Source organism: Lipophrys pholis (assembly GCF_963383615.2).
Source record: "Lipophrys pholis genome assembly, chromosome: 21".
NCBI classification, from domain to species: domain Eukaryota; kingdom Metazoa; phylum Chordata; class Actinopteri; order Blenniiformes; family Blenniidae; genus Lipophrys; species Lipophrys pholis.
Window position 1 is genome coordinate 8,579,016 of NC_137649.1, and position 22,617 is coordinate 8,601,632.

Genomic DNA, 22,617 nt, shown 5'->3' on the forward strand with positions numbered 1-22,617 from the left:
CTGAGGTCCGAACGTACCGCCGGGGGTCTGGGGTGGAGGGAGGATGGCGACAGGGGCAGGAAATGGAAAGGGATGTCGTTGACAGTGCCATCTCCCACAGGATGCTGAGAAACGCTTGGCCAGCAAAGGGTTAGTTCATGGCTAATGCTCCGAGGTGTGGACCAGAGAGTTTATCTTAATTACCAGGACAAAGTCGCAGTTCAAAGTTGAAGGAAATAGTCTTTATATGTAAATTCACAATGCCAACATGTTTCCTTAATCACACACCACTAGCGAAATTGTATTTACCACAAACAATCCCATATCATGACATTTCTCACCTCAATCACCCTGGAATGTACTCTCCTCCTTCCCACACACATTAATGCAACTTTTTTTTCCCACCTGCTGCAGTGTACATGTCAACAATGTGATTCGTCAGAAGTACCAGAGACTAACAACAACACACACGCACGCATTCGCACGCGCGCATTTCTTCCTTGTTTTTTCCCCCCATCCTCTCTGCATTTCCTCTCCTCACTTCCCTTTAACCAACAAATCCCCAGTTGGAAAAAAAGCAGCTCTTACGAGCAGATAAACACGACAATGAACACTGGGGGGGGGGGGGGGGGGGGGGTGGAGAAACTAACAGCAAAAGAGAAAAAAAAGCCAATAAGTAAACAACACAAAAACCTCAAGAACTTTGGAAATGTCAGAAATGCTGAGCGGACGAGCTGCTGTCGGGGATGTGTTGTGAATAAGAACGAGTGCATGCAAACATATGCAGAGTGAATTTGTGCCGCTCAGGCTGAATGGCTTCCTTCTGAGCAGACAGTGTCGACTACCAACAACACATGGGCTGCCACGCAATGTATGTGTGACCAGACTTTAGTCTTACTTCCCACCATTAGATGCCAAATTTGCACCTTATTAGTACGTTGGGGAACGGGGCCGTCTTCAATTATTCCCAAGTAAATCCTAATACGGATGTGGGTGTGTACACACACACACACCTACACCATGGCACCACAGTTTCATAACATTCGTTAAACATGGCTGAAGCACTGAGCCGAAATACCACCACCACCACACAGCAGGAAACCACTGACCACACATTGAAACAGAGGAACTGGTTCTGCGTTTTGTCTCGCACAATTTCAGATTTTGTAAAATCCAACAAGCAAGTCTGGCACTCAGCGAGTGAGGGCAAAGGAATAAACTTGCTTTTGCAGAACCTTTAAATGAGTTACTTGTGTAGTGCCAGTGATACTGCCAGAGTATGACTTGCTTTAGTTACTGTCCAATGGGAATGGTACTCGGGACCATGTCCTCATGTATATTTTGCATCACTTTTTTCTAGATGACAACTTTGAAGTGTCGTTACTTCATTTACTACCCGTTCTATGCCTTGACAGACACGCAGATGAAATCAGAGCTGTAAAACCGCAGTGAAAAATAATGTGCCAAAAGAGTAAAAAATAAATGAATAAAAATAGTTTGTGTTTGACTTGAATGATGATCACCTTCAAATAGATTTTAAAAAAGGATAGTTGAGATCAATTAATTGATAGGAGCTTAAAAGAAAAATGTACATTTTAAACCAAAACAGGTGACTTCATGTCTTGTTCAATGACGAGGATTCACTGTTAAACTAACACAGTTGTATAGGAATTGAACAAAACATTTGAGATTTGACTCAATCAGGCACACAGTGGATAGAAAAAGTTTATTTTTAGTGACATACCTAGCAACGCGATGGCTTCTTCAATGCAGTGGCATGAAGATATCATTTTTTATATATTTTTCATTTAAAGATCATAAAAAAAAAACCATAACTTCGGAAATCCAACACCGCAATGAGTCCAAACATCCTTTAGTTTACACGTCTATGGAAATGTGGCCTGATTCCATTCATTGTGTCCCAGTGACCCACAAGGGTGTCTGTGTGTCTGTCTGTCTTATAGTGTTACTACATTACAAGCTGTCGAAGCCACAGTATTGAATGATAGTAGTGATGAGCTCATACTTCTGGGAAAAGATGATGGTAAACAATAAGGCAGAGAGGTTGAAACATGCAGCCGCGTGTGTAATACTCCTAAATCTGTTGGGGTAAAAGGAGAATGTGTTGAATGCGTGCCAACAGCTGTTTACTCTGACGAGATGCAGAACAACACAATGCTACACCATCGCCATGTATTACATCAGAGTTTAGAGTAAAAAGACTAAAAACCCTTTCACGAGGTATTGGGGTGAAACCATTAAACTGCTAAACCACACGTGGCAAAACGCAGTCAACTACACCCAGGGCACTCCGCCCTAACTCTCCAGGCAAACAGGAGGCTATTGGGGTTTCGTCCAAACCACAAACCACTGTGTTGCCTCAAACCCCCCCAAAATATCCAGGTCTTGAGCTGAAACAAAGTGATGAGATGAGGAAGAGGAGGAGGAGGAGGAAGAGGAGTGCTTAGATCTCGTGTGTCACCTCCCTGCTCCTGAAATTGCCTCCCCTCCCAACTCCCCCCCCCCACGAGCCTGCAACCACATGAAAGGCCTGCTGGGCTGGGCTCCCATTTGGTGAAGACACAGGGGTGTGTGTGTGTGTGTGTGTGTGTGTGTGTGTGTGCGTGTGTTTAGACAGTTATGGGGGCTCCCTCCGACCTCGTGCCCTCAACCTTAAGAAGCCACGCAGACAGCTGTATTTCCTGAAGAGCCTCACTCTCTCTCTCTTCAACACACATTCATCCCTGACCAATTAGGACCCCCAGTTAAGTTATTAGTGACTGTTTACCATAAACTCCCTGCTTCTTTCTTCCCTTTCCCCTCGTCCTCCCTCCCTCCCAGTTTGACCTTTCTTCATCCATTTATTACCCTGGTCACTGAATTTATAACACAATCTTTTTTTAATCTCAATTTGAAAACGTTGCATTTGGTTTCAGCCGAAATATAAAAGCACGGAAAAAAAAAAAACTATTCTTTTACTGTTTTTCCAAACACTGCTTCATTAAATAGTCCTCCCATGACAGTGAGGGAGTGCAATGAAAACAACATTTAGCCTAAATTAAAATACAACGGCAAATAACTCTAAGCAGTCTTGACAGTCTCATTCAGTCCGTCATGTCAACACATTACCATACCACAAACGGACATCAGCAAAATGTTTACTTTGAAATAACAAACAAAAGCTGAAAAGAGAATATTGTTTGAGCGGAGTATCTTTGCACACCACTGCCTTGGCAGCATTGGTGCACTAAAAGGTTCGATCAAAACAAAGAGTTCGGCCTGTGAACAGCCTCTGGCACTCATTTCATCCTCCTCTCACTTTCTCAGCTCCCTCACCTCATCCTCTCAGTTCCTCACACTCCCCTTTGTGGCTCCTTCCCAGTCTATTGAGCCACAGTATTTGGGACTTTTGCAAAGTGGTCAGCATGCTGGGAGGCTTCCAGACTGACCAAGAGTGTGCGTGTGCGTGTGCGTGTGCGTGTGCGCGCGCGTGTGATTTTAAGCGTGTAACTGTGCCGGCCCGTCAGAGGGAATTAGTCTCCATTTTCCTCTCTGTTGTGCATAGCCCTGTCTGACTTGTCAGCCTCAGTGGTGCACAGATCGTTCCAAAAACACCACAAAGAAGCACAAAATGTGAGGAGAGAGAGAAGAAAAAAAAAAGGAGGGAGTTAAGAAGGGGAGAATGAAAGGAGGAGAGATTTGAAAAGGAGATGTGCTAAATACAGTTAGACTGACGGGTCTGAAAGTTCGGTTCAAGACGGTTAACAAAGACTGAAGGAGGTTACAGTAAACTGTGCCCCCGTGTTTTCTACGTGAAAGCTGCAAAGCTTCCTGCCATCATCCGGCTCCATTCAGCTTTTCTTGTGCATTTTTGTAAGCACGACCCTGATTAAAGTTTGCACACACGCTTGTTTGCATCTGCAGACAGAATTTGCCCGGCAGGTTCATGAAGACTAAACAGCCTCAGCAGCATCCAGCACATATTTACTTATTTAAAGTGGGAAAAGCTTAACAAAATGGCATAAAGATGAAATACAGCAACAGACAAAAAGACAAATCAAGTATAAAGAACAAAGAGAAGACTTATTGATAAATGTTTGATAAAAGAGAACGGCAGATAGATTTTTCTACCCCCCCAGCACCACCCCCCCACCCACCCAAGAGGATCTGACATTTCCCCCCCAGACCTCTCATTGCTGCCCGAGTCTCCACACAACAAAGACCCTCAGTCTCATCTCCACATTTCTGGGGGCTCAGGGGCCCGGAAGACTGCTCCCTCAAGACCAAGACTCCTCACCGGGGCTTATTAACCGGCCTTCCTAACGCAAAGTTCATTCAGGACCTCTGGCCAACAAGTTTCTCCAAACAGTCCCCGGAGGTAGGGGGTGGGGCGGAGGTGAGGCCCCGGCAGTGGGAGACGCAGCTGATTGGGTTAATTCAGCTCGATTCCAGCAGACAGTAGGGGCGCATTGTTAGGGTTGAGGGTGCTTAACAGAAAAAAAAAAAAACGGTGGGGGTGAAGGGGGATTTTTCTTTTATGTGGTGCTGCCTTGGTAGCTGCTGTGGGCCTCACTGAAAATAACGGATCAAACGAAGGAGGGATGTTTGTGTGTGTCTGTGGATGTGTGTGTGTGTGTGTGTGTGTGTGTGTGTGTGTTTCTGCGGGAAACCTGAGGAGTTAAGCATAGCAAGAGACAGACAGGCAGACTCTTTATTTAAAAAGGTAATAGATGGAGAGATAAGTTGCCAAGCGTTTGCTATTAAATCCAGGCTCACTACTTTGTCCGACTGATTGTAAACTAAATTCATTTTTCAAAGCTCTACACTATTAAAATCTAAAAACTGCCATCATGCTCTGGTCAAGTCAAATCACACAAGAAGGGTGAGTGTAAGAACCACAACTGCAACACCACATAAATGGGGGGGGGAAAAACAAGGGCAGATCACCAGAAAACATGCAAAAACTGCTTTGAGGTAGGAATCAGATCCTGCACCAGCAGCAGTGAATCCAACAGGAGTGAAACTGACCTAGAAATACTTCGACATCACTCTATTGACAGGTGCACAATAATGTCACCCGATAGTCATCACACTATATCCTACAGCTGGAAGAAGCACCATTAGATCACTTCAGTACGACGACAGTTTAAACTTTCTCTGGATATAAAGAAGAAGGCCGACAAAATTTGAATTTTGACGATGCTGGAAAGTTGAACACTTCATTTCAACACAATAAAATGTTTTTTTTTTAAGAATTCCTCATTCCTGTGGGAAAGAACCTTTTTATTTCACTTTAAGAATTAGACTCTCTTAGACAAGTGCAACCAGCTTTTTTTCTACCATTTCATCATTGTGAAAGTTTAGGATTGTCACTACTAACCTCAGCTTTTGTTTAGTGTGATTCAACAGGATCCGAATAGACACTGAGCAGAGAAGAAAGCAGCATTTCCACAGAGAGAAGTGGAACCGGTTAAATTACCCATTCCAAAGAAACTAAATGGTGAAAAGAACAACAACGTTGGCGAGGAGCAACCCACACGTCGGAGCTTTTCTTGTACCAACATCACCTGGACTTGTTTGGCCTTTTCAAAAAGGAAGACAAACACCTGAGGCCAGAGAACACACCCAATCAAACAGCCATGATGGTAATCGTGTGCCTCACTCTTACACTCATTCACATGCTGAGCCTCTTTCCATGCACAGGCGGAGAAGGTCAGGAACACAGCTGAGTAAATACAGCAGGACATTAACCTGCAGTAGCCTGGAAAGAACACATCGAGGTTTGCGACTGAAAGACTCGCTAAATCAGATTCAGTTGATTAACAAGTCGTCGTCAAAACCCCTTCGATCAAGAATTATAAAAGCTGTGATGGGATTGCTTTCAGACGGTGTAAAATGGAAGCTCATATTTAAAGTGTAAAACCATTTAATTCGGAGGACAAACCGAAACCCCCACCATGTGTTTGACAGAGACAAACTGGAACCAACTGCAGCCGCCGCTGCAGGTCAGAGTGGACATGAAGGAGACTACAAAGCAAAGTGGATGAAGATGAGTCATTCTGCATTACAAAAACAAGTTCAAATGTCTCTTTTCATACGCAGTCAAAAAGAACATGTCATGACAAACACCCAAAATTACACCCATCTCACTCAGAAACCAACAGGTGTCACACGTTCACACTGCAAGAAGTCAAATACATTTGACTGCAGACTCACTTTACCTTTCCTCCTTAATATAACCTCAGAACATGAGTTTACCTAAAACAAAAAGGGTCTTAATGGGAACTGTGTGATGTGAAGTCACCACACACACAGAAACAGGAATGGTCGTGCAGACTGGAGAAGAGTTTAAGGAGATTAACCCTCTCAAGCCGTATGAAATAATATTCCTCATAATCCGCATCACTGACTGCGAAAATCCCCGCATGGGAGGGCTACTCTTAATGTGCTCCCTTGTTCTTTTAAACACACACATGCAAGCAACGGCACATATTAGGACACGACAGCTGGATCACAGGACGATGTCGGCAGACAGATGTGTGGGATTACAGACCCATTGTTTCTGTGTGGAAACTCACAAATGAACATTGTTCAACAGCCAAAGTGCACATTTATGATACTGGTACCGTGTATCATGTATCACTTTGTGCAACTTTTGTTTTGCATGGAAAATGTTTCATAAATAAAGATTGACTGAATTAAACAATTCCTCAGAACTCTTCTATGCAACTCGCTTGACAGATATACAGAAGGAGCCTTTTTTTTTTTTTTTTTTTTTTTTTTTTTTTTTTATCCAGATGCTCCAATTCACTACTCATCCGGATGACAGCCGTGCAGTAGTGGAGTAGTGCTTAACCTTTCCCCTCACAGTGAGATTATCCACGGTTCGAGTTCAGGCTTGGGCCACTCTGTGTGGAGTTTGCATGTTCTCCCTATGTGTGTGTGTGTGTGTGTGTGTGTGTGTGTGTGTGTGTGTGTGTGTGTGTGTGTGTGTGTGTGTGTGTGTGTGTGTGTGTGTGTGTGTGTGTGTGTGTGTGTGTGTGTGTGTGTGTGTGTGTGTGTGTGTGTGTGTCAATCGTGTCAATGAAACTCTCCATGCATGCTTGTGCAAAGTGTTTGATTAAGCTACAAATACATGTTTATACCAAGACTCGGCAAATGTGACAACTCCTTCAGCTGCCTCCTCAAATCTTGTGGCTTTTAAATATACGATATATGTGATGTTACAACTTCAAGACGCTGCTTCTCAGGTTTTTCGTCGTCATGATTGGCCACCATTTTCACACAAGGTAACGATCCTACAACTGCACGTGGATATGTAGCACCATTTCAAAATAATAAAAACTACTGGTCTCACTTTAATTAGCAAGAAACCCTCTGACAAAAATATACCAAAGAGAATTGTCTTTACATTTTTGCTAATTATTTAAAAAAAACAGATTTAAAAAAACTATTTCCCATATAAATAAAAGTTTCAGTTGTAGTTAACGTGCCATTACTAGGATGAATAGGCTTCAAAACCGGGGCCTGGTAATCCACTGCTCTGCAAATTCTTGCATCTGACACATACCTTGAAATGAAGAGCTTAATGATAATCCTTCCATTTGAATCAACTGCATTGTAACTGGGATGAATCAGAACATGCTGAGTGGTAGGTCACCAAGATGTTCAAAAAAAAAAAAAACATCCTGGAGACGGTGATTACGACACATCAACTAGAAGTTCATCAGTTGACTGCTGTACAAAGTTTGTGATACAACGCAGGAGATTATTTATGATCCCACGCTACTATTTGACGTCTATTTAATTCTTTGTTGTGCGTTTATCCACCTTGAGTGAGTGGTGATGTGTGCACATGCTGTAACCAGCCCTCAAACTTGAGTTCCCAAGAAGCAAAACAAGTTTGAGTTACATAACAACCGAGCGGTCACGTTCCGTTAAGTGTGCATACAGCATGAGACACTACATGTGTTTTGACTGAGAAATTTCATGCAGATATTTAGATCGCTGTCTGAGTTGATTCACATTAAAAAAAATGTCTGATTAAAACCACTAAGCAGCCAGGTGGTCTCTGCTTGATGAGCAATTAAAAAGGAAAGCCGACATTCTTTGGATATGGTCCCTCATGGTGACTCCAGACTGCAATTTTGGCCATCGCAAAAGATAAGCAATCATGATATATTTGATTTGGACTTGAAATCTGTGATCTTTTGTCAGAAATAGACCCCGGGTCCGTGTACACTGTACACGACAACGGCGCTTGGAGCCACTGAAAACACACATTTTTGAAAACGGCTCCCAAGGTGGAGCTTTTCAAAAACACGCCGACTCGGGTCTCCCTATAAACGGAGGAAAACCCTGCTACTGCGCATGTGCATGATGGCCATAATAAATAGTTGTCGTGCACATGGCCAGTTGATGTCAAGTGTCTCTGTCGTTTTCGTATAAACGGACATTGAGAAAGGTTTTGTGTTTGCACGGCAACATTTTGAAAACAAACAAATGCAAAAACAACCGTGTTTTCACTTGAAACGTTGTTGTGGGGGGCCTAAGACCTGTTTGTGGATGGCCACCGTCATGGTCTTAACCACAGAAAAGCTTGGGATTATTTTACAACAGAGTCAAAAATGTTGGTCTCCGCAACACGAGGAGGCGGCAAATAACGAGGTAAAACGACAGATCCATCAACATTCTCCTTAAACAGGCATTTTTCTCTGCACGACTGCTACTAGAAAGATGACGTAATATACAGCAGTGACAAATCAGCTGTAACCTTGTTCTGTAATAAAGTTGTAGTGAAACCTATTCCATCAAGTTACTTTGTTTTTGTATTTTGGTGTGACTGCTCTGTCCCGATGGTGTTTTTCATGGCATGTTTTATGAGGGAAACCAAAGACAAATTTCCACATGATGTGGTTGATGTTTGCAACAAAGCAGGGCTGGAGGCAGGAGGTGGAGCACATATGAAATTACAGACGGTGAACGGATTAAAAACAAATAAAGAGGGGAGAGGACACAGAAACTGAATGTGGGACACAAACAGCTCCTCAGGCTTCATGTGAGCTGGTAATCCAAACAGATGCAGACATCACACAACACCAAACTCAACGGCGAGAGGCCAAGGAAGAGGTAGTTGAGGGATAGTGGTCTTTGTCCCATGTTAAATCCTGACTGATGGCCACAGCAAGTTTAAATGAACACAGACACACAAAAACCCACACAATGAGGTCTCTGTTAAGGACCAGTGCAGCTACAGCAGGAGATTCAGTAGTCAGCAGGGATTCCTTCGTCTAGTATGTCATAATTCATAGTGACAGAAACTTTCTCGGATGCTTGCAGACATATTGCAAAGTTTAATGGCGATACAGTGAGATGGACGATGGGCCAAGAAGCCGCTTCAGGCAAAAAAAATTGACAAAGGCACTTTGTCCCTTGTTCAGTTTCTCTAATGGACAAATTAGGAAAGAAAATGAATCGCCAAGACTCTGTATGACTGCACCACCACATTCAACTCTATCTTTTGGATATTCAGGTTATCGGGCCACTTCACATCGTTTACTTGAAGGCACTTGATCCCACTCAGTCTGAGAATATAATGCAGCTCATCGGGACAATGATCTCACAGGATCTGGCTTCACTTAATTTGACTGAAACTTTAAAGTCTTTGGAAGGTAAATTGACTATTTTGAGCATATCAGTTTAAAAAAGTGTTTTCCTTCTTTTGTTCCAGTATAATCTAAATTTAAATGTTCATTTTGTTGACAGGGAACATGTTGCTAACAATTCATTCGTTCTTTACAAAAGTGATTATATGGTCAAATCTTAAAAGTGAGTAAGAAAAAGTAAACTAAAGCGATCCGCGATACAAGAAAGAGAGAAAAGGCTATTAAAACTACTCTGTTGAGGCAGAGGATGGTCAATCAGTCTTTTACATGTACGTATAAGTCGCTGTATGGCCAATAACGTCAGACAGAGAAACAGATTTAATGAATTAGGAACTTATTGAAACTCAAAAACTCTAAGGAGGAACATGGACACCGTTTATACTAATAGGAGACTGAATTAAAACTGTTTTAATTATTCATCAAGTATATCGAACAGAAATCTAGATTAACAGGACATACCCATCATATGTAGTGGCTGTATTCGGCATGAGCCAAGTATGAAAGTCTTCAATCATTTTAAATAGAAATTAAAATAAATGCTCAGCATTTATTGCTGCACGTTGACATCTTATCTTCCAGGTAGCTTTTCTAGAAGTGGAAAAGTCAAATAGACCAAATATATCTCAATAAAAGCCAGGACAGTCTCTAAAACATCAGGAAGACTTCAAAGTAAAAGTCGCTATAAATAATGTACACAATGAAAACTAGCTTGACAATCGTCCCTCACGTTCAGGATATTATTAGGAGTTTTTGTAGAAACAAAAGTGTCTCTCAATATAGCATCTCCATCGGAAATAAATATTTAAACAACCTCTGTTTGTAACAGCCAAAGGCACACAGCGTATTACAGCTGGGACGTTGTGCCGTATGGGGATGAGCATGTTTACGTACATAACAACCTCAGTCAACATGCTGACAATGGATTCTTTGGCCCTTGGCAGGAGTCGGGAGACAACAGATTGTGTTGCAGCTCTCCGACACAAACATAGAGGGCAGGGTGGAGACCAACACACAAAATAAACCAATTTGTAAAACGGGCAAGAGCCTGATAAAAATGACAACTCGTCATTAAGACAATGAAATGTGTGTAGAACACACAATGGAAAACCTGAGAACTAAAAAAAATAAAAATATGTACGGATTTACAAAGGACATTAACCCCAACGTGTGACACTGCCACATACATGAAATTTGTTGGAAAGCTTGAGATACATTTGTGCATTATTTCTACATTCACATCACAAACATTACTTAGGGCTACTGTCCTACAGTAATGTGTTAGTAGTGAGAAAAATACCTTGATGCTCCGTTTACACAACAACGTGAAAACGGAAAACTTGCGTTGCGTTTTAGGTGTCTGTTAACATGGAGCCACTGAAAATGCAACTATTTGGAAACATTTCCCAAAATGGAACTTTTCAAAAACCGAGTCACCCAGTTTCAGAGAGAGAAGTGAGGGAGCGAGTGCTTGTAGCCTTTTAGGAAATTTAATAGGAGGAAGTGGAGCAAGAGAGAGACAGGTAAGAAGACTGGAATTCTCCTGCAGGACAACACAGTTGGTTTATCGTACAATGAACAATGGCAGGGAAGAAACACGTGGTCAAGTAAGAATATGAAGCTAAACTCAGGACTTTTCTCGCAGAGTGGTTTTGTTCTGTGTGTGTGTGTGTGTGTGTATGTAAATAGGATTATCAGTCATCAATTGCCATTGAAGCATGCACCACAGAGCTTTTCTCACCGGGTGTTAGTGCATGTGTTAAAAGGACACAAGTGACAGATGTGGCAAAAATACATGCGTTTTTACCCCGAGGCAATAATAACGTCAGTGTGTCTCCGTGTGTGTGTGTGTGTGTGTGTGTGTGTGTGTGTGTTTCCAGACCTTGTGGGCAGTTTAGTGTAACTGCAGGGTAACAATAGCCTTTATGCTCCTGTTAGATGAGCTCCCACCTGCTGCACTATGTCATTATGTGCTGTATGAATGTGTGTTTGCATCACTGAAGAACTATAATCTCATCCAGGATGTAGTGCACCCGTTAGTTTTCTGCCATCAGAAGTGGTGGGTGTGCACAGTTACAGGATTTCCTATTAAATGTTTACAACTTTTTATTATAATTATTTTTCATTCATTCCATTTGAGCGCCCCTAGATTTGTTTGGCTGAATTATTTTGGACATTCGTGGTCATCGGCATGTGATCATATGCCTCTGTATATTTGTAAGTACACGTTTGTATGGATATGTATGTATTTTCTAATACACGAGTAGTTGTGTATGTATGCATAAATGTTTCCTTGTTTGTACTTCACACATGTGGAGCAATTAGAATTCAAGTGCTAAACGATTGAATATTTCAGTAACTTGGCAAAAACCAGTGAAAGGGTCATTGTAAATATCGCTTGATTTTTGATCCTTCATACACAAGCAGCACAAGGTCACCTTCAAGCCTGTCGAGAATAGAATCAATACACTATTTTCAATTCATTTATATAATCTGTAAGCATGGGGTTTTTGACCGAGGTAGTAATATAACTTGTGTTATACAGTAGCTGCTGTTGTACTGAAACTTAGATTGTGCAGCCAAACTATCAACAGTAAGATCCATCCACCACAGGCAGGAGACAAAAGGAAAAAAAAAGGAAGCCAAACCCACAAGACGTATGTTCTTAAAGTAAAAAAAAAACTGAATGTGTCAGGTTGATTACAAGTTTCCCACCTGATTTACCACTGCATGTGTACATTTCTACGTCACAAAAGAGGCTTGAGTTACATCTATAATAGGTAACTGTATCGTCTCCCTTCTTCATACTACAAGCAGCTGAAGACTACAGCTGTTGCACAGAGCCATCCTGTCTTGTCCGCAGGCACAAACATCCCCATCTATCTTTATCCATACATCGATGCACAAATAGGAAGTCATTTTGTCTTTGTCAATTATTTCTTTGTTGTAACATGCCTTATTGGCAATAGATTTTACATCAATGAAAATAATTATTTCCCTTTATGCCACATTTGTATGAAAAATCCCTTTGTGGAATGAGCAGCAGAGCAGAGTATGTGGATTGCGCCCATGAGTTGTGCTGGCTAACTCAACCCAGGGGATGCCTTCAGGCGTGGATGAAGTGTAACAATCAACAACAAAAGAACACAGAAGCTGTTTGGCACAGACAGAGCATTATTTTTCCTCATGGACAGAACGCACATACTCCACTATGCTCATCCCACTAATGCATATTTCTTACAAATGAATAAACAGGCTTTAACATTTATCGCTAAGAAACATTTAAAGAAAAAGAAAAAAATTCCACCAAGCAGTGTGCCAATGATCCTGTTCTGGCGTGTGAGGTCTGTGCCTGAGGTCGCCGACAAATGACATAAACCGAATAAAGTGTTTTGGTAAAAGTCACAAATTTAAATGAACCAAAAAGCTTACAATGTTAAATGGCAAAACTTCTAAGGACACTGATATTTGTCAAAAATATGCACAGATGGGGGCATAAAAGCAATGTAGAGAGACTCAAGCTGATTAGAAAAGAGGCCCAAGTGAGAGAAAGATGAAGGGTGAGAGGATGAGTAGGGGGCTGTGTGTCTTTGTTGTGGCCAGTATGAGGGTTGACATCAAAGTGTAGACGATGGACAAGAGATGAGACGGGAAAAGGTCTGGAAACCATATGAAACAACACGAGGGGGAGAAAGGGAGCGAGCGAGAGGGCCGGGAGCAGGAGGAGGGGAGAGAGGAAGAGAACTGAAAACACAGGAAAGAGGAAGGGAAAGCAGTCGGTGAAAAAAAAAAAAAAGGAGAGTGGGTGACAATAAAATATGCTGAAGCAACAAGTAACATCTGTGAGTTTGGAGTAGACGGACAGAAAACGAGAAGGTTGCGCCAGACTCCATTGCAATTAAAAAATGTGTGTTTCAAATAGAGCTCACATTTCAACACAAAGTGAAAACTAAACACAGGCTCATTGATCTCGAGACGTCCCGTTAAAATGTTGCTTTCACTTCAGTCCGTTTGTTGCACTAAAAGAAATCCATTTATATATAAACATCAGGTTGTGATAAAAAAGAAACTGCAGTACTTTGTAGTGCATATTTGTAGGACTCTATTAAATCAATGCATTGTTCTCCTGCTCCACCTTGACGGGACAAGTAAAAGGCAAACAGAAAAGATGGCATTGTAGGTGGTCAAAGAGCCGTTTTTCTAAGTAAATTTGAAAGATTCGGTCATCAAATATATCATTTCCGTAAGTGCATAAAAACAGAATCAAATACAGGTCATACTTTGATAATTAAAGACCGTGTGGGATAATTCTAGCTTGGTTAGATTCGTATCATTGCAGGGTAGGTACAGTATAGTTACATGGTAACAGCAATACAACAAAGAAGTTCAGGGGTTGTTACGTGTCAACACTGAAGCAGTGCTAAGATCACTGAGTGGTGGGTTACAATGTTAAGATACTGTGCAGGTATAGCAAAGGTTTACAGTAAATGACAGGTTAGGTACAGGAAATGGTCAAATACTCCATAAGAAGATTTTCTGTCTTTCTAATACAGCAAGAAAAGATCCAAGTTGCTCTTTTCTCAGAGTTTTTGCCGCCTGTTCTGGACACGTCGACATAAAACTTTTTATTGTCTGACCAATGTATTGACCTCAACAGGTGTAACGTCTGGGCAATGAAGAGGTCACAATAGGGTAACTACTAAAGTAAGACCTCTGTACCAAAAGTAACATACAGCTTTTATATTTTTAAGTAAATTAAACACAAATTGTGATCTCATAACCTTTGTTCCTAATCATGGGACCAGTGTAAAATCCAAACATATACAACATTTGTGTGTGTCTATATTGGAATGTGTACATTACCACATGCTTAAAGCGGATAAATGAGGGAAACACAGGAACCCCGGGGGTGTCCCACTACATCCCCTCTTCAGGTGGAGGTCAGCGCAGTTGGGATTAAAGCTTTCTTATCTTCTCGTTGGTCTGGTTAAACTCTGGATTACCCGCAGCACAGTCAACTGTCATATTGCCCACATATAATTCCTGTAAAACATCTATACAGAAACTCCTACATACACTTAATAGTGCACAGACTTGGGGAACGGAGCCATCCCAACACTGACCTAATGGTCCACGTCCTTTTAGCTTTCTTTCTGCAACTTTGCTTTACTCAGAAAATATCAATGAACTGTCTGATTACAATTCATTTATACAGGAAAGAAAAATCACTTCATGTATTAAATATAGGAGAGAATACACTTTTCAGCTCTATTCTGACAATGACAGCCTACTGGAAGCAAGCATGTGAACAAAAAAATTATTTCATACAAAATTTATGAACAACACTCTTTACACACTCAACTTTTACGGCAATATCCCTCCACTTCTGCCTTCCTCACTCATCTTCCCTTCTTTAAACCTCTTTTGTTGCACACGGGAGAAGGTCGTCTGCATCCCGGCCAGAAACCTCTCCCTGAACGAGCGGTGTGGGGGATCTGACTTGTGGATTCTGGCTGCGTAGGTCGATTGGCTGAATGGAACGGACCACACTGGACCAGAGTGAATAGTGACTAGAGGGAACTGAGGTTGGATAAGCGAGGGTGCGTCAGACTTTTTGTGTGGCCAACGGGAAAGGCAAGATAAAGACCATAAACAACAATTTGTTCATCCAGGCATGACTGGGATTTGTTATTCTTTGGTTTGTGATACAGATGCAACCTGAGCAGTTCAGTTCCACCGTTGAGAGCCGAAGCCACAAGCGTCCATCAACAAGGAAGCCATGGGGGCTGGTTCCCACACTTTCAGGTATTTAAGAAGCACGAGACCCTTAAACACGATAGCGTGGTTAAAGTTGAAAGATTATCAAGCAAATACACATGCCTATGAATATCTAAAGGAATGTTCACCACAGTGTGGGTGTAATTAATGAGGTGGACGTTAAAAAGGTCAGCGGGAGGCATGTTGTCTATTTGCTCTGTGTTTGAGCTCGACAGAAGTGGGCATCAAGATAACAGACAGGGAGGCCCCAAGTCTCTACTGGCTGCAATTAACCTTGTCTCGTCTGGCCTACTTTAATCATTAAAATAGCATATTCCCAAGTCAACTCTGGGTTATATTTGGCAAAGAGACTTGGTGGTTAACACATAGTTAATTAAAGGCCCACTTGACAAGAGAGTCTCAAGGAGTCATTTGTTAGGTGTTGAAAAAAGGCCCTCAGACAGGCCGGGAGTCAGAATCTCAACAGAATGTGTTCAGGCACAGTGACGAGCCATAAGTCATTTGAATTAAAAGGGCTTCAAACAATTCACAGTAGTTATGCTATTTTACTAAAACACAGGAAACCAGACTAAATGTAAAAATAAATCACAGCTAACTTTTTAAGAAGCTGTGTAGCATGAGTACTAAGAAAACATGTCATGCGAGGATCTACACTGAGTCGTCACTCGCATGGATCAGGAAACACTGGAGCCCGACAATAACTGCTCTTAAAGAGACTTCCATGTAATTATCTTACATGTCAGCGTTCGTATCTGAGCAGTTATTCACTTCAATTGTAAAGGGATTACACCGTATACTCCTATATTACTGCATTAGTAGTTGCTTAGTGATGATTCACACAAAACCGTGAGAACAAGTAGAATAAATGGTACACAACTCAATTTATTTCCCAAACCCCAAAGCTTTAATGGGCAAAAAAGTTCAATCAAAAGGAGCAACTAGTTTTATCATGGCTTCTAGATAGTCAAACTTTGTCTACACATTACAACTGTTCATAAATACATATTGCATGCCCATACTGTTACTAAAAGAAGTAATCGACTCCCCTTTCAAAGGCATAAACACCTTTATTTCTTTACGTTTCGTTTCTGTCAGAACTTAATTCAACTGCCCCAGCTTCAATATCATGAGGGAAAAATGACTAAAAGCACATGTGGCAACAGACACCGTTTCCCCACTAAAGGTGAAGAGAACCTCTGAACTTTGCATTGAGGGCCACTACTTCACCGCAAACTCATTAATGCTGGCATGAGACGGTCAACATCCACGTCCATTTGCCCGCCGTGCCCCTGTTCAAACTGCTGCTTTGTGTGTCTACTCAAACAGAAAGACACTGAGGCAAATACACCCTTCTCTCAATGTCAGTCGCCCAGCATACATATGAAGGTGTGGGGGTGGGGGGGGGGGGGGGCTCTGGTTGCCCCTCACCAGTAACATGATCCATCTCTGAGCAGAGGTTAGAAAAGGAATCCTGACCCACAGGCAGAGACGACAGAGTGACCGGCCACTGTTCATCACAGAAAGGCCAAACTCCAAAACGCCAGGGGGAAAACTGGGAAAAACGTAAATGCCAGCATGTGTAGTTTGAAGAAACGGTTTAATTCACATGAGAACAGTGAGGAATTCCTCTATTTCTTTGGAAATATTGTCTCGGTTTGAACAGCTAAAACAAAGCAGCTTATGAGTTGGCAGAAAGAGAGTTGTACTAATATAAGATGCGACCCATCAGCATAATTAGTACAAGGTTCAGTAACATTACAGGGTATAAAAAAACAGTTTACAACTATTTGTAAACTAAAAAAAGCATCTTAAACATTTACTTTATAAACGTAGCATAAATGATGACATTCCCAAAGTCTTTGAAATTTTTATTTTGGAACCTATTTTCAGAATCTGGAGAAATTTTCTTCCCGCAGGAGGAAAAAAGAAGACGTTTGATGTTGGATGATTGGGATTTTTGAGCCACACACAAAAATGGAACAAAAATAAATAGCCTCTTCAGACATTTATACCACCATTTATATAACTTTAAAATTTTATTTTTTTCATAAATAGTCTGACTTTACACATCTGACATGTCTTGTTTTTTCCATCAGGGAAGAAAAAAATATTTTGAATTTAAAGGGAAATATTTTTTTTAAATATAGCCCACATAGCATTCAAAACTTTTTGGGAATTAATTTTAGCCCATGCAAACTACTTTCTGATGAAATACACACAAAGTCCACATCACTGGACAACCTGAAGCCACTACGTTCTGAGAACTCACGCTACGAGTTCAGATTAACCTTTGCGATGAAGCGTGCCACTAGAACTGTAAAATACTACAACAGGTCCATTTGTTTAAGTTACAGAGTAACTTTCATTCAAAACAACTCCACCAGCTGTCATGTGAGGCATGCTCTAATCAGAAATCCTTGTGGAAGTGAGGATATTTGTGAAGAAGTACTGTTCGGCTTGCAGGTCTGTTTTGAAATCAATCTGCAGCCGGTGCTTCTGTGCAGTCAGGGCTGGCCTTGGGGCGATGTGGGAGCTGGAAACGGCAGATCACGACGTAACAGCCAGCATTCCTGTCTACTCTCTCACACCTTCTCTTCAGTATCACCCTGTTACTGCACTGAATGAGTCAGTGGATGGCTTGAATGGAACAAACCTATGAGAAAAACACCAAACCTCCATCCCGCCCGGGGTTGCAGCAACTCTGCAACAGGTACCGACAATGGGAGGGGCTGACTGACGGTATAATGTCTGGGAGCCGTCATGTCGGTAAATGTTAAATGCAGTGAACAGTGTGTTTTCAGTAGGTTGCTCGTCATACATCACATTCACTTGAGTCTGGGATCTGTCGGCTCAGCTTATCATTTCCCTGGAACCAGTTGTGTGTGTGTGTGTGTGTGTGTGTATGTGAGGGTGAGTCACATTCAGACCCGAGACAGCGTGGACAGACTAATGAGATGTCAGAAGGAGTACAGTAAAAAGGAAACAAAAGCCACTGAGTCGGAACTGAAATCCTTCGACAGTGTTCGGGCAGAGCCTGGGCTCCACTTCTCAATCCTCTTTCACAGCAGACTTCAGAGGTAAACCAGGTGAACAAAAAGGAACCATGGCGGGGGAATCAGGAGGAAACATGATCCCTTAACTACCGTGTTTATAGGTATTACTACATAACAACCTGTTTGAAAGGAAGCAGTGGCACAAAGATGCCGATGTGTTCTCACTCCAGGGATCTGCAGCAGCTCAACATCACAGCAGATAATATGACAGGCCTATCTCCCAAACTGGCACGGTCGCCGCAGAGCCAAAGTCTGAGTTAATATACAACCACTGTGTGTGAGAGAGACTCCAAGAGGTAGCTTCACAGTGACATACAAAGCAAATAACCACAAGGCAGGAAATTGATTTTCCATTTATCTTTGTGTTGACCGACTTTGTTTACACTATTAAAATCAGCTGGGCCACGAGGCCTTGTGTGATCTTGATGTGCTTTAAACAGCTGAACACAGATGGTCAAATACGTTGGGAGGAAATCCATCATTTCTGACAGGACACAATGCCCCGATTAACATAAGTCCCAATCAAGACAAACAAAGCCATGTGTTCAAGAGACACTGGTCACTCTTTCAATGGACAAAGCATGACAGTCACCTTGGACCTGACCCCACCACACCAATGACTATATTATTGTTGTTATTATCCCAGAGCAGAGAGACACGCCTGCTTTTTACAGATGCATCCAACTCCAAAAACTAAAGTATATCATTTGGAATCGGTTTTCTCCACGAATTGTCACATTTGTTACACATAGGATGTAAACTTTTACGCATATCTGTCGGGTTCAATATCAGAGCATTGTGCCATATTGGTGACGAAATAACACTGACTGATTGGAAAGAGTTCAGAAGACTCCAGGGGAGAAAGTAAAGTTTTCCCTCCGTGCAAACTTACGGATTTGGGTCTTCTTGGGGTCCAGCTTGCGCACTTCGTTGTGCAGAACCTGCAGCCGCCCGTGGATCCGGCACGACCTCCGGAACACCATCCCCGCCTCCATCTCGATGCCCAGGAAGATGTCGCTGGCATGTCGGGAGAGATCGGAGAGTTGGTGAATAATGCTCGTCAGCGTGTGACAGCCGACCTCGTCCAGGGACGAGAACAACACGGGCTTCCTCAGCCTGCGTCTCCCCGCGTCCTCCGCGCGTCTCCGGCCGTCCCTCGCCGACAAGCGACTCACGCGACGCGGCTCCACGCTCCTCTGATGGAAGGGCATGTTTATAACGCGCAGAAAGAATCCCTCGGAGCTTTAAAAACGAGTCCTTTCCTGCGGTTTCTACTCATTCCTAGAGAGCGTGTTCTTTCAATCCCGCCATATCTCTGTATTTGAACGCACGCTGCAGCCTCCAGTACACCGGAGACGTTGCCTCCCAAAGTCTATTCAAATTCAAGCAGACGCGAGCTGGTTCAGAGAAGAAAAAAAAAAAAAACAAGGAAAAGTAGGGGGGAAAGTGCAAATAAAAACCCGGAGAATACTACAACCACCTGTAGTGACTGGAGCGGAGCCACAGGCTGGAGTTTACCTGCCTCTGCGCGCACTGAGCCGGGTGGAGCGCAAAGCCCGGAGCGCATTTCTCCCAGGAACGGAACCGGATCGAGACTGACAACTAACCAAGTACGGAGTATGAGTGAAGTGTATTAGGGCCACTGAAGAAAAAAAAATAGGTTTAAGGTAAAAAATAAATAAATAAATAAAAATAATCCTAGTTGTTTCAAGAGTTGTGGCTAAAAACAATAAAGCATCAATGTTTATAGAGTTAAATAAAACATTTTTTAAAAAACTACTATGACCTGCTATTTCTTTGAATCTTTTAGTATCAGATGATAATCATAGCACAGAGGCAAAAATTGTTAATTGGACAAGTCTGAAGTAGAAGTATTATAAACTCTTACAATTTTCATATAGATTCTCCAAGCCGCACTCATCTTGTTATTAGTTCTGTGAAACATCCAGACCCCTCAGGTCATCTGGAACACGTCTGCCGTGGTGCCACAACAAGAACCAAACAAAGTAAAGCAGCATTTACTTTCTGTGCTCCCTTATTTGTGGAACAAACCTCCTGAACACCTGAGGTCTGCTCAAACTGTCGGCTTATTCAAATCATAGCTGAAAACATCATTGTTCACTGCATCATTCTCATGATCTTAATACATTACTCTTTGTAATATTTAAATTTTTCACTATTATGAACTCATTTTTTTTAGCTTTATTTATTCTCCTGTTTTGATTGACCCGTGTCTCTTAAATGCACTTTTATTTAATATGTTTTTAATGATTTAATGTAATTATATGCATTTCTTTGCCTTCTTGTAGTACTTTGATTTGCCTTGTGTATGAACGGCGCTGTATAATAAAACTTGCCTTCCCTATTGTATAACAACTATTTCAGTGATCGTCATTAACTTACTATGGCAGAAGAAACGTGAGGAAATGACGACTAAGTAAAAAAAAAATGTCAATGATAAAAAATAAAACATTTGTTTAATATCTAATAGAAGGGCATTAAAAACAGCAAAACTTGCAAATATATAAGACACTTGATTGTGTCATTTTCCAGTTGTTTTTTTTTAAACAGAAGCTTGTGAAACAGTCACTCCAGTTTCCTCATGATGCTTAAAATGCCCTCTGGACAGAGACATGTTCTGCCCCCTTGTCTCTGATTTATCTCCAGTGTTTACAGCAGCAGGGCATGTTTGTCCAGCTCCTGTCTGCCATGATCCCACCAACACTCTCTTCAAATTCCAAAAGGACAAACGCTCCTCAGTGGCACACACAGTTCAAACACACACTTTTAAATCACTCAGGCACCCAAGATCAGTCCAGGCTTTTTTTTTTTTTTTTTTTTTTTTTTTTTACAACCTTTAAGGAGCCAGGTGATGAAAATACGCCCCCTGGTGTCTTGCAATCGGCACAACAGTTACCTTGAGCCACTGGAAAGTTTTTCCCCTCGTCACTCATCAAAGTGGAAATCATGACATTCCTCTTTAAGCAGGTGGAAATGTCCGAGTATTTGGTGTAAAAAAAAAGCTGATACAGCTGTGCTGGGTGGTGTCTGTCCCCTGCATGCGCGCATCACAGGAAAAAACCCAGTAGAAAACCAGTAGGTGCTTTGCTGTTAGATGAGTAATGTGAGTTTGTCCCTACCTCAGCATAACTGACTTTGACAGGAAAACAGCAGGACGATGACACATTGACTGCTGCTGGAAAAAAAGGAACAAGCCTGATAGTCACATTGTTCCAGGACCTTTCATGGCTCACGGTGTTTGTTTAAACTGGGGGGGGGAAGGGGGGGGGGGGGGGGGGGGGATGTCCGCTCTGTGAAGGAGGGGAAAGGGACAAACGGTGTCACACCAGTGGAGAAAAGGAAACACAGGTGTGATCAATCAGCAGCTCTGCCCGCCTCATCAGTGTCATTGGTCCACACCTGTCAGCTTTCTGCTCCCAACTTTACTGTCTTCCTGAAACTCGCTGGACACGCAAAATAAACTTCCTACAAGCACAAGTGCAAGCCTTTCTAGTTTGTCTCATGCAAAGACGTGTGAGTCCATATTTCAACGTTCTGCCAATTTCAGCATGGGGGACTAAACGTCAAATCAAATAAATGAATATGCCATTATATTGTTACTTAAATGCGTCATTAATTAAATTGGAATTGAGCACCATCTGTCATCAATTATTTAAAAATGTAAATTCATTTTAGGAAAAAATTTCTTTTTTTACTTAATTATTTTATGGATAATTTTATAAATGAATTTGTATTCTAATTACTTAATGACACATTAAAAAATGTATGTATTTAATTCCAATTCTAATTAATTAATGACCCATGTAAGTAAATATTTAATAGTGTATTTATTTAGTTAATTTTGGCACATTTAGTCCTCTATATTTTAACTGGGCATACTCTGGAAATCAAAAAACCAAAAACATCTATTCTAAGTTCAACATGTGACTCAATTTTGTACATTAACTGGCTATCTAAATATGCAGATGTCTAATCTTCTTCTCAGTAGTGTATCTTCTAAATAAACATTTTCTGCAGCCAATTTACACATTTTACGCATAAAACTTTCCTTGCAATAAGTTAGCTTTTAGGACTGCTACTCCTGATAAAACAGTGGAATACTTAAGGAAATAAACCAGACAGAG

At 41.7% G+C, this 22,617-nt stretch overlaps 1 protein-coding gene across 2 annotated transcripts in view; it reads right to left on the bottom strand.

Moving 5' to 3' along the window:
• The window catches only part of nhsl1b (NHS-like 1b), a 99,318-nt gene extending 79,474 nt beyond the window's left edge, over positions 1-19,844 (bottom strand). For both annotated transcript variants that reach the window (XM_080490213.1, XM_080490212.1), the window contains exon 1: positions 19,365-19,844. In XM_080490213.1, coding sequence (XP_080346339.1) covers positions 19,365-19,683 — 319 coding nt within the window. In that variant the 5' untranslated portion in view covers positions 19,684-19,844. The remainder of the gene's footprint in view (positions 1-19,364) is intronic.
• Positions 19,845-22,617: the final 2,773 nt, after the last annotated feature.